We start from the raw sequence: 17,128 nt of genomic DNA, 5'->3' as shown, positions 1-17,128 counted from the left end.
CCTCGTTTTTTCCTCATTTTGCTATCTCAGCTTGAGAGCAGCACTTCTGCACTGTAGTGGTGTCCCCTTCATAAAATACTGTAGCATACCATCATGGGACTGTCCACCATGAGGTGTACGAGGTACACCTTGTACTCTGCTCAGAAATCACCTTACGCTTCAAGGGTAAGGCTGTGAGTAGTCCTAACAGCAGCACTAGTGCTTCACTGCGAAGATGCAGGAGTACCCCCTTCCCACTGCCAAAAAAGAAAACACCCAAAGTCTCACGATTGCAAAGTTAACATTTTATTGAACTTAAATTGATGTAGAACAGAGGGGCAACAATGGCTCAAGTGTTCATTAACAAAACGCCCCAGGATGTTTCACTTACAGATTTTTTAATACAGTTTGTATGGAAAAAAAAATTAAAAATTTTTAAAATAGTCTCCCAGTCAGAAAGGGGGATTCACAGCCCTGTTTTAAGCCTTCACATTCCCAAATATTGTCCTTCTTTACTCACTTTCATACCCTTCCCTAAAAGAAAGAAGGTTATGGAATTGCTGGCCACACCCCTCCCCCTTCAGGTACACAAACAAGTTATATTAAAACGTATGAAAAGAATTATACTTCAAAGTAGCCATAGGTCTCAGCATGAATCAACATTTACATATTCAGAAAGACTGGTTGTAATATTACTATTAAAAAAAAAAAAAAAAGCTAATGGAATGAGCAAAGTTACAATATCAACACTTAAATCCAACTTTTGTTTAAATCCTGTTTAGGTAACTTGCCTCCAACACTTCTCTGTGTTCTTACAAAACACTTCCAAAAGATTTTTTTTTCCTTTTTTGATAACTGACAAGGTCAACTGAAGACTTAAAAGCAGTCAACAGTGAGCTGCTTTAAGTGACACTTGAGAGCATATCTACAATTAAGAATTTTTTTTTTTTACTTTGAGCACAGGTTTTCCTCCCCTAAACTATAATAAAATTGGAAACCAATCCTCCTAGCCTATGATTATTTTTCTTTTTAAGCCAACTGGAAAGGGCTATTGCCTCCCTTTTGTTTTTTTTTACCCCCAACTGCAGTGAGATCCACAGTTTCCATAAAGGAGACGTGCACCGTTGCCCCTTCTCTACATCAATCTTTTGTTTCAGATTTATAGTAGTGTAACCCAAGCCAAGATGCCACCATCTGCAATGTTTGTTTCTATGAGTGAGTAGGCCAGTTTTACAGGAAAGGCAATACAGTTTTGAGGCCCTGCTTATGGGCTCTCAACAACATTTGATGAACAGGAATGTCAACTCAAGGGAAACAGTAGATATGTAGACTTACAGCACTACTTTGCAATTGATAGGCTGCTACGTATACTTGCAAGGCTTAAGAAATGCTCAATGCAAATGGGCAAAATCTTCAATTAAGGCCTTTACAGTAGCTTGTCAGGTCTCATGACGCTAGGCAGTGCTGGACCTCTGAAGTAGTATTAGCCTCCAGCTGCAACAGATACACAGCCTGTAAACCAGAAGATGCATGCCAGTACAGGTCACCTTTCCACACAAGTTAAAAAAAAAAAAACTAGTTAACTGCACCAGGTCTCAGTTATACAGTGACAGCACTTTGAATGGTAACAACACATTTACACAGTTGCAGCAGCATTGTGTGTCCATTATGGCAGCCAACATCAGATTGGTGCATATAGTCTAGCTAAAAGAACACTTGCTGCCTAAATTGATCCCAAAAATCAGGAACTTCACATTATTTTAACCTTGACAGCCACTTTAAGATTGAAAGCTAACCATCCAGTGCAGCTGTACTAGAACTGCAAAGTTAGTAACTCCTGTGCTTTTACTTGGGCATTGCTGTGTGTACACACTCTGGCTTGAATTCAGTCTTGAATCCACATGCATGCAAGTGTCAATGGGAAGCAAGAAATCTTTTCATTGTTTTACTATCTGAAATGTAAAGATTAAAACAACTGTAATAATTAATCTACGGGATCCAAAAAATCAGCTTGGTCTCAAATAAGTAATAACACATAGTTATAATGCACAGTGTGTTGTGATATGCTTTGCATGTTATTTCATCTTCATGAGCGTAACATGTCTGAACACAAATTTAAGGTGAAAATTCCAATGCTCCCATTCACCTGAATGCATGTTTTCTGGCAGTTCTCAACATTTTCTGGTTTACAGTGATACACAACAGTTTTTTGATGCTGGAGACAAAGTTTATTAGAGATACTACCAAAATTTTGGCAAACATTCCAAAATCAGATTTGTAAACATAATGCTTCCCTTTTCAATTGGCAGCACTTTGAAAAGACAAATACAACAAGACAAACAAAGATTTTGCTTAATTTTGACCAAATAACCTGTGTTTCCACATGATAAAGTAAGCAATGGTTTAAATCAAATTAAACCAAAAAACTGCATGAAATGAAAGTTTGTGCTGTTTGGTGATCACAGTATTTTATAGTTAAATACATCTGTTCTTTGTTATACTCCTGGCACCCAGGACAAAAATCTTTAAATATACATTTCATGTAGGCAATAGCTTCTTTGCATATCTCTCTTCAAAAAATACTTTATAGCAGTATATAAATAGGTAACCTACATGTTTAATTTTATAATCTTGCCCAAAAACTATATATCTGTTTAATTTTGTAAAGTATCAATTTCCAACATTAATAAAGCTGACAAACTATTGAAATGGAAATGCTCTCATCTTCCACAATAGAAGTAGCAATTTTACAGGAAAAACCAACAGCAACACTCATCAGTTGTTTTAACCTGAGCGTTTGGCCTACTTAAGAGTAGCAGCTTTTTTTCCTTCCCCCTTCATGCATGCTCACACCCACACATTCTTGCACGCATACAGTACAAGCACACACTTTCAGACACTGGTAGGCCACGTGGTGCTTCCCAGGCGCTTCAGTAAAGCGGGAAGCTGTGTAGCTAATAATTTAACTACACTAAATATACACAAGCAAACACCTTAAGGCAATCATTGCAATGGGGGGTTTAAGTTGCAGGGTAAGTTTCTGTTGTAACAAAGATGGGCTGTATATAGCATTTATATACATGCCTCTTTTAACCCTCCAAAACAATGTTGTTTTTTTTTTTTTAATTTTTGTGCAAATTTCTAAACCTTCTACCATTTAAGGCAAAGAGTTTGCATTAACAAGAAAGGTCAGAAAACAGCCTTATATTTATCCAAAAGCATTTCAATTTGCTACAATATTTTCTTAAAATGTGCACAACTTCAAAGTAGATGTACTGGATCCCCAGTGTCTACTGATAAAATGATTTCCATGGACAAACATAAGTCTTGAAGAAAAGAAGGGACCAGAAAAAAGCAGCTTCAAATATGCATATAAGCAACATCAACAACAACAAAAATAGTAACTCAAGTCTGCTAATACTGAAACTTTTGTAATGCAAAAGTTTAATCTTTTTAGAATCTTAGAGCAACTCATTTGGAATTTTAAATAAATAAGCTTAGGTTCATTCACATCTCCTGGTCCAAGCAGAAGACTAGTGCCATGACTCTGCTTGCCGTTGGTCAAATTCACCTATTAGTCTTTTAATATGAGCCAGCTTGTTATGAAGATATTCACATCTATACTTCTCTTCGTGGTAGTTGGGGCTAGACTGTAAAGATAAAAAGAAAATTAGGGCATGGAAATATTTCTACACTGTTTAATTTTTCCATGTCCATTGCTTAAAAAATGGCCTCAAGCCAGACTCAGTTCTTTCCACCACCCACAGATCAAGTTGTTGCACATACCTGTTTTATCTTTCGATACTCTTCTAGGACTTCCTCGTGAAGTATCTTCAAGGAAAAGAAAAAAATGAAAACAATATGAAGAACATTACACTACTACTACAAAACACAACTCTCCTTTAAAATCTTAAAAAAGAAAGACGTTTTACTAAACACATTTTCTTACTCATAAGCCACCATTCCTGCTGTAAAGCACTGCAACTAAACCTGTAAATAAGCAATGAAAACAACATTGTCCCTTACGAAGCGACTTTAATGCCACTGTAAAATGCTTGCATTCAGTTGGCTTAGTAGTGGGTGGAGTCTTGAATTAAGGACTAAACTTCTTGTAGGATTTTTGACAAGCTAAAAAAAAAAAAAAAAAACAGCCCTTGTAGGGTCAGAGCGGATGAGTAACCATCAGCAGCTTAGATATGTATCTTGTCACTGCCATTGTGGGATCACTAACTGTAGGGGAGTTCTCAAGGGTTCTCTCATTTGCCAGACTGTACAGTATCTAGGATTTTAAACTCGGCAAAAATTTGTGAGCGGAAAAGGATGCGTCCAAAAAATTACAAGAGTCAGATACTGCCAACAATCCACAGTACGTTCACAGAATTGAAGAATTCTAGTACTGAACACTTGGAATTATTTGTCCCAATACTAGGAATCTAGGCTTGAAAGCAGAAATATCAGGTTTTAAAAACACTTTGCTAAGACGTTCAACTAGGATTTGGCCAGCCATCCAGGAGCCGACAACATTTGTGAATCTAGGTCTAGTTAAGTGTATAGTATCTGTTAAAATCAAGGGGAATGGCATTTCAGGAAAGCCTTAGGATTATGGTCATCTAATTCCATGTGCTTCCCTCCCCCCGCCTTGGCACTCTTTACCTCACCAGGATACTGCCAAATATTCTTCACAGCCTGAGGTAATCTGGTAACTCCACTTAAGTGATTATAGACATTCAACTTAAGTCTTGTAAAACCATTTCAATACAATGTCATAGATTTATATGCTGAAGCATCTGTACATGCTGAAAATGCAGACATTTGGACAAGATTTATTCTTCTTTACCTGATATTCCTTGGATCCTGGAGAAAGTAGTTTCCGCTGTGCATCAAGTTTCATGAATCTCCTAGTGACATTCTCCATCCGAGCATGTAAATTTCTGTACTCATCATACTCTGCATTGAAGTCATCCTTGTAACTCTGGCGTTGCTCATATGAGACTATAGCTATGTATTTTCTGATAAAAAAAATGTACAACTTGAATTTTTACACCAAGAACATCTCATAACTAGTTAATATCAAACAGACACCAAGGCTAGCTTTTAAGTCAGTTAACTATTTGACTTGGCTTTTCTACATGTATGTGCATATGATCCAAGAGAGCTTATTTACGTAACGATCTTCACAAAAATCTACTGTATTTTTATGGTAATGACTTGGTAGTATGTTAGTTTTTAGAGGTTTCATGCAGAAGTTGTGCAAACTGTAGCACAATTACATAACAAAATCATTCAAACTTAGAAAGACTAATTAATGCATCAACCTAAGTGAGATGAGAAACTCTGATTATAATCTATCCCTTCACAGAACCAGACTAATAGTCTTACTTCCTTTTGAAAATTCATTTTGTTGCATTTTTGGAAGAGACTGAATTTATGAACTGGGATGCAGTTTATTTTTTTTCTGGATTTGTGCCACTAACAGAAATAATGGCTATTGACAATACTAATTATTTTGGTAAACAGAAGTTCAATTCTCCTATTATACTTGGAATACAGCAAATTGCAAGGTAAGTCTAGAACTTGGGGGAAAAAAAAAGGTAACATCCCCTCTTTAGGGAAATACGACATAGACGCTTGAAGTCACCGATGCCATTGACACACTTTCCTCATTCTTATCTCTGCCAAACAAGCATAAGAGGATATAACAAGCTCATTATACAAATCCAAGATAAGGTAGCAGTGCAAGTAATAGATACAACCTTGGCCTTTTTGTTTTGTTTTCTTCCAGCCACACCAATACAGAAGGACGTCAGGACTTTAGGTCCTTCAAGCCTGAAGAACTAACTCTCTTTGGATGACACAAACACCTTCCTAAGGGGATGAGTTCTTCAAACCACCCTTTGATTAATTTTAATATGCTGGGGGAGGGGGGGCAGAAATCAAACAAATTGAAACTCTGTACTAACACAGATGACAGCTTCTAGCAGTGATGTACAGCCTAGTCCAGATGCACCTGATTAGTAGTTATACAGTTGCTTAAATAAAACTAAAGATGCCCTTCAACTTTTCAGGTGAAACCAGTGAAGTGATAGTGTGAAATATTTGCCTACAAAGAGGTACATCACATGGGCAAAAAACACTACAGCAACACAGCCCTAGAAAAGGGCATAAGTGCCTCACAAAAACAGTTCAATTTAAGTGTGCAGACAGAGGAGAGAGAGTGAAAGGAGGAAAAACTGAACTTTTTTTTTTTTATAGCTTTTGCTTTAAGTTTTCTTAAAAAGTTTAAGTTACCTTGCTATCATAACCTTTATCTTAAGATAGAAAGAATCTTTGTATTAAAGCCATGATTACACTCATGAATTATACAGTACTTAGAGACAGGCAGAAAAGTTAGAATAAACTCTTATGGTCGTTTGAACTGGACCACATTGTGGATGCTTTCACATTTTAGTATTTCTGTACTGATCAAGTAGATTTTTGAAACAGAAACTTTAATTTCTTTCCAGGACACCAAGGCTACTAGCTTATCTGGAAGATTATTCCAAAGCTAGGTCCTTTCACAGGAAATTCTATCATTAAAGTTCCTAATCCCCAGTCAGAACTAAACCAACTTCATAAAACCCTACCCGCGAAGATTTTTTTCCTGTTTTAATAATCAAATTGGATGCCAATAGCATTGCTAATAATTTGTATCAAATAATCATATACTTTACTCCTTCTGAGAAGATGAGAAAGGATTTAAAAGGATTTTGAAAAGGTCACTGTCACAGCTCTCAACATAGGAAGCAGCAGCCAGCAAATAGCTGAATCTGTTTACTCACCCAGCAGAGGCTCAGAATTAAATCTAGGTTTGAATCCTCAGCCCAATACATTAAGTGTTAAACTGCTTCCCTGCAGAACTAGACTTATTTTCAGGTCTTTCCATGAAGTACACTTACTGTATTAAATACGATGCAGGGCATTACTGTGTTGCCTGCTTTAATGCAACAGAAGATACACCACAAAGTTAAAGTGCTTGGACATAGGGAGGCCTCAACACACTTATTTAATGCTGCTGACATTGTTCCGAGTATAACTGATCTTTTCCTCTGACAGGAGCTGGAGATCCAGGCACTTTGCAGCATTTTAACAGACAGGGACAGCAGTCTCTCCCCGTCTGCATTGCAAGTGTGACAACAAGGGCCCAGCACCGCCGCCGCAGCTGACGCCCCGTAATCGCGCTGCTAGAACGCCGCAGGTGCCACCGGTGACAGATCGTGTCGCTCATTCAGCTCGGAGCACTGCAGCAGCCGCCCCAATCCTCTCAAACTCATCCTTCCAGCTGAGGAAAGAGGTTTGGACACCTTTCCTCACCCACACAGTATTTTGTTAGAAATTCAGGTTGTAGTGATCAAAGCCCTTCCAACAATTGCACAGTAACCATTTGACTTTAAAATAAATAAAGGCCATCAATAAAACAGTGGAAAAACTCCATGCACTGGTTATTTGCAGAAGCTATTTCTCTGTGCAGTTTTACAATAGTAAGAAAGTAATCCTTCTGATAAAAATGATCTTTAATATTATACAATAAAAATATTTAGACAATCAAATGATTTGGCTATTAGAGCTATTTCATTCTTTACTATTTGTCTTACTGCAACAATAGTTGAAAATTCCTTTTAACAGGTAAAATTTAACTTTTGCACACATTAATCTTGTGTGTGACGACTGGTTAAGGAGATAGAATTAAACTTGCTAGCAAGTATTTTATTTATTTATATTTTTAAAGTTTATCTACTTTAACACCCCAGTCACTGTAGATACATATTTCACATAAAAGTTCAATGCATTTTTATCTTTAATTGTCATTAAGAAGCTAAAATGTAAGATCTGAGCTGAGATTTCCCTACCTCCTTGGTCCGCAATTGTATAGCAAAATGGGGTATTTTGTGCTGTACAACGGCCACTGCAAGTTCAGCAGCGGCCGTTTATATAGTTAACTCCTTCTACTTTATTATGTATACTTCATAATGCCGAACCTCAGAGTTTGCTATCTTCCCCTCCCACCTTCCCAAGTTAGATGCTCTAAGCAGGGAAAACAGAGAAAAGATGCCTGAACTTCACATATTCAGTATTTTAACATCAAGCTTTCCTCCTGTGTTGTCTCATCTCTAGAAAGAAAGCAGCACATGTTGATATTCCTTTTCTATTTTGCTATTATGAAGAAAGAGGATGAGATTAAATGATTTAAGTCTTCTTCTGAACTATATAAAAAATCTTGGGTTTAATGCTTTTTACTCAAGATAATTAAGGAACACCTGAGAGCTCAAAACTTACAGGTACTCAAATAAGTCTTCTGGTTGATTTAACATTAAAGGAACTTATCAATACTCTAGAGAGATATTTTGACAAATTTTTCAATTCTAGAGCTAAACAAGTTTTTATAGATGATTTGTTTTTCAACTGCTTCAATGAATTATTAGAGATGCTTTATTATTATTTTACTCACATGAAGTAGTCTGGTAGTTCACTTGATGAAGGAGGATCCGTGGAGGCAGTGCAAGTTTCTTTAACTCCTACAGAAAAGCAAAGTGTCACATTCATGATAAATGATTTCATGACATTCATGAGATGGATTTAATATAGCCAAACAATACCATCTGATGGGCTGAAAAAATCCTTTAGTTCTATTCTCATAGTAGATTACTGAGAATAAGCTCTACAATTTAATAGGGCTCACGTTGCCTTCCCCATAGCAGGCAGTCCTAGAGTTTAAAGCAGAGCTCAGCTACTTTAGTCTACAGGTGACACTATTAACTCAAGGTCAACCTTTCTTATTTCAAGACCTGACATGGCATCTGCACAGTAATTCAAGTTATGCAGCAGCAGACGTAGCTGCACAACTTAAGACAGCTTGATGTATATCATCAACGTCCAGGTTCCAGAGCACTGCCACAAACGGGGTAGAAAGCTTAAGTTCTTTTCAGGTGATGTTTTTGATAGGTTTGATAGTTTTCTGCACTTGTAAATTGCCCTTTGAGTTGCACTACACTTAACCCCTAATCCCTCCGTTTAAAATAATATTTTTAGAACCACTTATCTTTTTGATAAATAAGTTGTAGCTACTATAAGGAAAAGCTACCTGGAACAGGAAGAAATGTTAATATCTTACTAATACATTGCTATTTTTGATTTAGGGTTTGTTGTGATGTTGTAAAAAGCCTGACAACCCTTTATGTTATCTTACATTGCCATTGTTTAAACAGTATTTCTGCTGAAGCTCAAACATCCTTACCAATCTAAGCTATTTGAGCCTCATCTATGTTCTACTCAATTCTTTTGCTTTTAATAATAAAAGCATTACATGGTATAAAAGGCGGAAGTGAGAACAAAATTTCTGAGAGATAAACAACTGTTTGCTGTACATATATGCAGTAGAACTTACATGAATATGGTTTTGCTGTGAACATTTCCTTTACAGAAATGCAAGTATTATTTGTTTGAATGACTTGGTACACTTAGGAACTTCAACATATGCACCAGCCTGAACCATAAGATTGATTCCCCCCTACTTCAGAATTTTGTTAGTGGCCTCTAGAGAAAAGTTCTCAGGCTTGTAAGTTCAGCGTGAATATTTTCAAGACAATCCCAGGCTGCATGTGAACACTGTGTAACACATGCAGGATAAATGTGAAAAGACTATCTCAAAGCACCCTATGTACTCTAAATAAGCCCTGGGACTGTTGTAGGTAAAGGCTGACTTCCAGGTTCTTAGCCAAACCTCTAAAACACAACAGGCAAGTTTAACAAAGGAATCAACTTCTGCCCTATTATTTTTTTTTAAAAAAGAAAAGAAATGAAAGATAACTTGTGAGTTTCCATTTAGCTCTGCAATGGCATTTTAAAGGTTGTTATATATTTTTACTTTTTTTTTTTTTAATTTTGTAGCCAAGACAGAAGAGAGTTTACAGCACTGTCCAAACTACAACTCTAGTAAACCATATATGCCAATTTATGTCCTAAAGGCAGAGTACCATGAACATTTGCATATGTGAAATATGCTTGCATCTGTTCCACGTGTTTCAAAAAATACGTAAATAACAATGTGTGCCAAGCTTTTAATCATGTAATTTGAGTGTAATTAAAACGTGCTGATTTAAGAAACAGAGCAAGTTTCAGGGAGCTACCAATTTAATGGAAATCATGGAAAAAAAAAATCCATTACTTACGTTTTTCTAGTATCTAGCCCTCCCTTTTAGATAATTAGTATCCAATAGCAACCCATTTAGTATTTCTTTGTTCTAATGTTTTGTTCTTACTGTGTGGTATGGAGTAAGAATTTACAAAAATGAGTCTAATTTTAGCTACAGTTCCAGGAGAACAAGTTCAAATTAAAAAAAAAATATATATATATATATATAACAATAGTTATAATATAGTACAATGGCAGACAAATAATTGTTTCCTAACTTCACCATAATATAAGTGTAATAATAAGTAACTTAACTACAGTAAGGGAGAACTAGATCATTCCCATTTCCAGTCCCTGGCTTCACTGATCAAATTGTAGGAGTTACCCATGTTATATGGTAGAAAAATCAACATGTTAATACCTTCACTTGACCCCAAACTGGAGGAGCTTTTCAGCTTGGCAGTTTCTTCTTTCCTAAGGTCTTTCTCCTTTTCGTCCACACTCACAATATCGTGTTTTTTGATTTGGTCCTTCTCCTTATGCTTTTTTGCTTTCTTCTTGGATTTTTTGTGCAACACTGAATGCTTCTCGTCTGCGGACTTTGGACACTCTAACTGAGCTGCAGTGGATGCTGGGATTTCCAAAGGAGTCCTAGAGGTATATTTTTCTTGCTGGTCCTCATAGATGCTGCTGCCATTCTGACTAAAGCTGTCTACAGGCAGATCTTGAGTCCCCCGGCCTTCAGGAGTGCTGGGGGAGTTGGAGTTAGAGTTTACAGTCTGAGGAGGGTTTGAAACAGGAAGGTGAGTGGAGGGAAGCGGTGCAGGAGTAGGAGTAGCAGCAGCTGCAGGGGGAGGTGGCGGCGGGGGGGCTGCAGCAGCTTTCTCACTGGAGGCAGGCAAGTGACCGTTGAATGTTGGCTGAACTCGATTGGTAAGGTGAGATATCCTTGGTTTTTTATTCATTAACGGATCAATAAAATCGGAATCCAAAAGCCGTTTCTGTAAAAAAAAAAAATAACATTAGTTTTGCTTCGATGCTGAAAGGTACATTTCCAAACAGTATAATTATTGAAACCATCTTTCTTAGTTAAAAATAAAGAGTGGAAAAAATATTGCAGCTAAATACATGCCTTATTTCATATTTAGTTTTTAACTTCTTATGATGTGGCAAGTTCTTCAGATCTACAGCTAAGGCTTTTGGGAGAAAGATGCTCCACTCAGATCCTCTATCAAAGCCTTCACTAAAATAAGATCAAGTCAGTATTGTTTAGGTATCAATTTCAGTATGGATACATCTGGCAAGAATAAACATTTGCTGCTACAAAATGACGTTATTTATTAAAGCAGTTCTAAATAGCACGTGACACTGTGCACTTATCAGAACACGTAAAGTGCAGAGCAGAAAGTAGGTAAAAACACGGGTTTTGCTACAGTTGTGGTTCTAGCTTTTTTCCAGATGAAAAGCTAGTTTGTGTCCTCTTGTTTAACAAGCATATACTGCTTACGTTGATGTACAAAGCAGCAGCTTTGACCAGAAGTGCCAGGCACAGCTTTATACTACTCAGCTGAAATAATTCCAGATTCTGTGTATAGGAAAGTAAATGTGAAGAGGTCCCTGAGTCTTGCACCATTTCACTGTTTAACAGGCAGTAAATTAGCAAGAAGTAAGAATGTGACACCCCCTCCCCACTTTTTTTTTTTTTTTTTTTATAACAGAAATACCTTAAGGGTAAGATATTTTCAGTACTTACTAGTTCATCATTCTATACAGACAAGCTCATGTCCCCCACTACCTTCAAATTTCAATTACATTTACTGATGTGCAAGTTTAGTCACAGGAAGTATCAATGACACTTTTTCTCAAAGTAATGCCTTCTGTGTGAAGGTTTTGAAGGTTTTCAAGCTCCTTTTAAGAAGTTGGTATTGTCCTGCTTTATTGATAGGGAAAGAGGACATACATAAGCCTTTTAAGTCTGAAAAGCCGGAGGGAAGACTGAGGTACTAACCATTGACTCAGATGTCTTAACACCTAGGCTACACAGAATCATAAAGGAATTTAAATAACACCTACAGAAAAACAAATATTCCACCAATATCTCAAAGGAGAAGAATGCTACTGTCATTTGTTGCTTACTCTGAATTTTGTGTTTAGACAGTGCTTTAAAGAAGCACAAGAGTGCTTGTGCATATTTGACACATTAAAACTAACATGTCACAAAGAACCTTGAATGCACGTAATGGTATAACAAAAATACGTATCTCTCGTCTTTAGAGCTTCCTGTACACAAAGATAAACAAGTCATTTGGCAATACAAAACAATCTGAAGTATTTAACCAGAAAGCAAAAGATTGTGTAAAAGTAACGAGTAACTAAGAAGTTAAGCTTCTGTGGGTGAGTTTAAGCTTCAGTAAGGTCAACATATTATTCATAGTTACATTCTAGGTCGACATGTTAGCTGCTCAAGCATTACAGAAACAGTCACTGTCAGAAGCTGTATGCGTATTTACAAAATACTTCCTACACCGGAATCATTTTTCTGAAAGTTTTAGTAAATATTCTGAAACACTGTTTAAATATAGTAGTCCTTAGACTGCGTGACCGTAAGTTTTTAAAGCCTTCCACAGTGCAGCCGTTTAAAAAAAGTAATCATCCAATTAGAAGTAATGTTTCAATTTTTCTTATGTTACAGATGGTATTACTGCCTCACACCGCAGATTTTACACCAATATAAAGTGCGTTAAACCTTAATACACTAAGTAATGTTAAAAAAGCCACAAATTAAATACCTGGGAAGGAGAAGTTGATGCAGCATCTTTATTAGAAGTTACTGAAGAGTCCATATGACTGCTGCTGGTGGCATTCTGAGATGAATTTACTTTTCTGTAAGGATTACCCACATTTCAGGTTACAAGGCAAAAATGTCTGTGTCATTTTTTTTCATTATTTGGGAAGACATACACTCATTTTCCAGATGACATGTTTTAGAGATTGCTACCTTCCTTCCCCTGAAAACTGAACTTACCGAGCAAGTATTAACTCCAATGACTGTTTATCTATTTCATTGTATCCAGGCCAGTCTTTCTGAATCTCTTTAAACACGTAATCCTTCAGAGTGTAGGAGTTATCCTTGGGATTCAAGTTGGCTACCTACAAGCAGACATTTGAAAAGCAAGTAGGTCTATTATTCTCAAATACATTTCTATACTCACAAACTACAGCAGTAAGATTAATACTGGAGAGCTACACATAAGGTGAAAACAAGAACAAGCAACAGTTTTCCAGGTTTTAGATTGTTTTTATCATGGTAGTTCTCACCTAATAGGCACAATTCTTAAAATATAGTCAACTTTGGATCTAAAAATTTAAGTGAATTCAAAATTACTGTGTATATACGAAATATATTCTGTGAAAGAGCTCTCTGCACTGCATAACTGTATCTTCTTATCTTTAACACAGTATTAAGAATCAAGACAAACTACACCAAAATTTTCAGTTTTCACTGCACTAATTATGTTGAGATGGCCAAATACATACTTCCAAATACAAATTCAGTTTTGTTTAATTTCAGCAGGATGCGTCCCGTTCTTTTGTTTCATACAGGTATACTGGGTAAACAGGATATTCTATCATAAATGATTCCAGAGCACAAACTATTCTTGGAACAATGTATGCTTTCCATCATCATACTAATTGCTGTACTACAAACAACAGCATCTTTGTCATCATTTGTTTCGATAAATAAATGACTTTTCTTTCTGAAGTGACTTGATTCATGAAGTTCAGTACATGCAATGCATGAGGTGCCACAAGAAACTATAGTTTTCTAGTGAAAGTCTTAAGCGATTACTTAACTAGCATTAAACTTTTTCTTCTAGAATAATGACAAATTATTCATCCAGCTCATTAGTTTTAAGCCATATCAAAGATCAACTGATGAAAAAAGTAATTCCACTCATATACCTAACAAACTGTTTTGAATACAAAATTTAGTGCTAAAACAGTTAAGAGATGTACAAGCCCAGATCCATTCTTTATTTGCACATGCAGTGTTCATGATAGCGTATCAAATGAGATGGTTATGTGCACGCATTGCTGTACCTCTGATAGTTAAATGGTTTTGTATTTTCCTAAAGATCAGTAAACCCAAATGTTAAAATAAGCTAGTAAAATCTTATGACCATTGACACCTGATATGTTGTTTTAGACTTCCTCATCCAAGACCTGCTCAGAGTTTCAGAGAAAACCTGGGAGTGAAATAGTCCACGTCTGTTTACCCTGGATAAAATGCTCGATTACTTGTCAACACAAAACCACTGCTTTGTGTAGCTTTGACTATTTCCCCCCTCCAAAATATTTGCTTGAAATGTAGATGTAGGTGCTCAAAGGAGGATTTCAACATGTGCTAGTAGATTAAAGCATGCTTTATCTTCTGATGTATTTTCTGACATTCTCAGAGCTGATTTTAATTTTATTCTTTGACACTGCAGACAAGCAGATACAAGATACCCAGAAACAGCAATTTGTTAAAAACAGAGTTAAAGCAGTATTCCCAGAGAGGCACATCTATGCATATTAGAGCTTAACAAGTTTAGGCTCCACTCTCTAGATTTCTACAGAAAAGCTGATTATGAAAGAAACGTAAGCATGACTTTTCATGGTATAGTGCTTGACCATTTCACCAATGAACTAAAAGACTGCAATGCTGTTGTACTGTAGCCATCCTGTTAATTTCCAAATGCAAAGTAAGTACCTTTGCACCAGTGCGAGTCCAGGTACTTTGCGCTGCACACTGGAAAAAGGTTCCAAGATAGTTTTCTTAAACATTGCCAAGAATAACGGGACACAGGAAAATTTTTTGCATCCTCCAGAGAACTGAACTTTTAAAATATTCTCATCAATATAAAGTATAAATTGAGTATTTCAATTCATGCAAAAACATGTCTTCCACTGAACTGCAAATACCTTCAAGGTCAAACAAATTACCATGGCACTAGGCAAACTTCAAACAATGGTAAATATATTCAAGCAATGATTTAAAATTTATGCCAGATTAACCAAAACTGTAAAAACGTTGAGTTTTACTTGCTTTAGTTGTTTTTAAAGGATTTGATTAGATGAACAGGAATTATTCCTACATTAAATATTAATACATGTGTAATTCAGCTGCAGTACCTGGAAACAGGTAGCATTAAGAAATAAGGGAGCAGCCACAATCTTATATCTTAACAAGCCTTCTCAGAGTTTTAGTAGAAAACTAAATATGGTACTCTTGAATACAGAGTTTAAGAGTTTCACCTATGTAATACTACAAACTTACCGAAAATTTTGATGACCATGATAAATATTAATGGCACTTAACTCAAAGCAGAATTACCTCACTGGAAAAGCTAATTAATAAAAAGAAAAGCTTCCAAGCAAGAGAAAGACAAAATTCACACGACAGCGAAGAAAACCTATGCTCAGAAAAACTGACTACTAATTTTTCATTTACTGTTAGGCTGAAATAGCTTTCATATATATATATATATATGTGTATATATATATATGCATATATATAGCCTTTCATTCAAATGAAATACCAATCTATTTAATTACCAAACTTCCCCCCACCCAATAAAGACATGATAAGAAATATAAAACACCATGACGAATTGTTTTAAACAACTGAGATAAACTACGGTCACTCATTAAGCAGTCCTAAGTAACAAAAAGACTGGAAAAAGGCATTAGGAGCAAAGCTAAACATAGTTACTGTCTGATATTCTTACAAAAAGATGCCAAAGGTTATTAAAAAAAGAAACAAAAAAACCCTTTCCTTTCTTCCCTCACTTCATACAAATGCCTCAAAACTGCAGGTCAAAGCTGATAAGGAAAAACTTAAATGAGAAGAATATCATACAAGGTGTTTGTCATTTTCTAGTTTAAATACAGGAGCAACATACCTCAAAGTTATGATTAGAAGAACAGCAGAGGAAGAAAAAGCTGGCAAGAACTCTATGGTCTCACCTGTTGAAGGATAGCTGCAAGGGAATTCTTGTCTTTTTGGTTAACACCATCTCTCTGTAAGCGAGCAAGCAACTCTGGTTTCTTGTAAGTCTTCAGTGCAAGCAAGTGAATCACCCTGTCCCTGTATGGTCGCTGAGAAACGGTGTTATTTATATGAGTCTTCCGTATCGTATTGGCTGGGTTCATAGGTGTTGACCTCTTCCTCTCAGGCACAGCATCTGGAATGCTTTGCGGTGCTTTTCTTATCTGTACTCTTTTTCCTAAGGTTAAAAGTGACATGAGAGGTCAGCAAGAAACAAGGAAGGTAATGTTACATTACTAAACCAGATAAATTGTAGAAGCTGTATTTAATCCGCATTTTAACATCAAGACCTATCAGCATATTGAGACAGTAAAGATGTCTCAAGCTAGGAATTACCTCGGACATACCCAATATTAAAAAAAAGCAAATGAGCAATATTTGTAGGAAGATTTTACTAATATCTTCATATAATTCTTTTTTTTTTTTCAGTTTAGAGTCTCAAATCCTGAATACTTCCAAAATCAGACTACCTTCAGAAAAAGAATACTCTAGAGTATGAAGCAAAGCTATTTAATTAAAAGTTCCCCATTAATGTCTACAGAGCCGAAGTCTATACAATCACATCACTGCTTAAAAAGCAGAACAAAAACAGAACTTGATATTCATCACCCAAGTTACAATTTGCTCCATGTTTCAAACTGAAATTTTCAGCTCTACTACTTAATACACCCATATACATGGCATGAAATTCATCAGAAACAATGCATCAATAATTTAACAATTCTTAGGACCAAGTTCTGAGAGGTTTTACAACAAAGCCTGCACAGCATTTTGATTCAGACTCTATAAAAAGCTGTGTCCCTAAACTAGAAGAACAACTCTGTAAACAACACATCCAAAACAAATAATGTCTACCTTAAATTTAAGTTTTCTGGAAAAAGTCACAACTT

The 17,128-nt window shown here is 36.1% G+C and overlaps 1 protein-coding gene across 1 annotated transcript in view; it reads right to left on the bottom strand.

Annotated features, from left to right (window-relative positions):
- Positions 1–269: 269 nt before the first annotated feature.
- The window catches only part of ELL2 (elongation factor for RNA polymerase II 2), a 50,750-nt gene continuing 33,891 nt past the window's right edge, over positions 270–17,128 (bottom strand). The window contains exons 5-12 of the mRNA XM_062599441.1: positions 16,157–16,416; positions 13,173–13,297; positions 12,937–13,030; positions 10,569–11,148; positions 8,465–8,531; positions 4,817–4,988; positions 3,766–3,810; positions 270–3,629 (exon numbers count right to left, since the gene is read on the bottom strand). Coding sequence (XP_062455425.1) covers positions 3,513–3,629; positions 3,766–3,810; positions 4,817–4,988; positions 8,465–8,531; positions 10,569–11,148; positions 12,937–13,030; positions 13,173–13,297; positions 16,157–16,416 — 1,460 coding nt within the window. The 3' untranslated portion in view covers positions 270–3,512. The remainder of the gene's footprint in view (positions 3,630–3,765; positions 3,811–4,816; positions 4,989–8,464; positions 8,532–10,568; positions 11,149–12,936; positions 13,031–13,172; positions 13,298–16,156; positions 16,417–17,128) is intronic.

This window comes from Rhea pennata, chromosome Z (assembly GCF_028389875.1).
Source record: "Rhea pennata isolate bPtePen1 chromosome Z, bPtePen1.pri, whole genome shotgun sequence".
In the NCBI taxonomy this organism is placed as follows: Eukaryota; Metazoa; Chordata; class Aves; order Rheiformes; family Rheidae; genus Rhea; species Rhea pennata.
The sequence above is the reverse complement of the archived record's forward strand: the minus strand, read 5'-3'. Positions and strand labels throughout refer to the sequence as shown.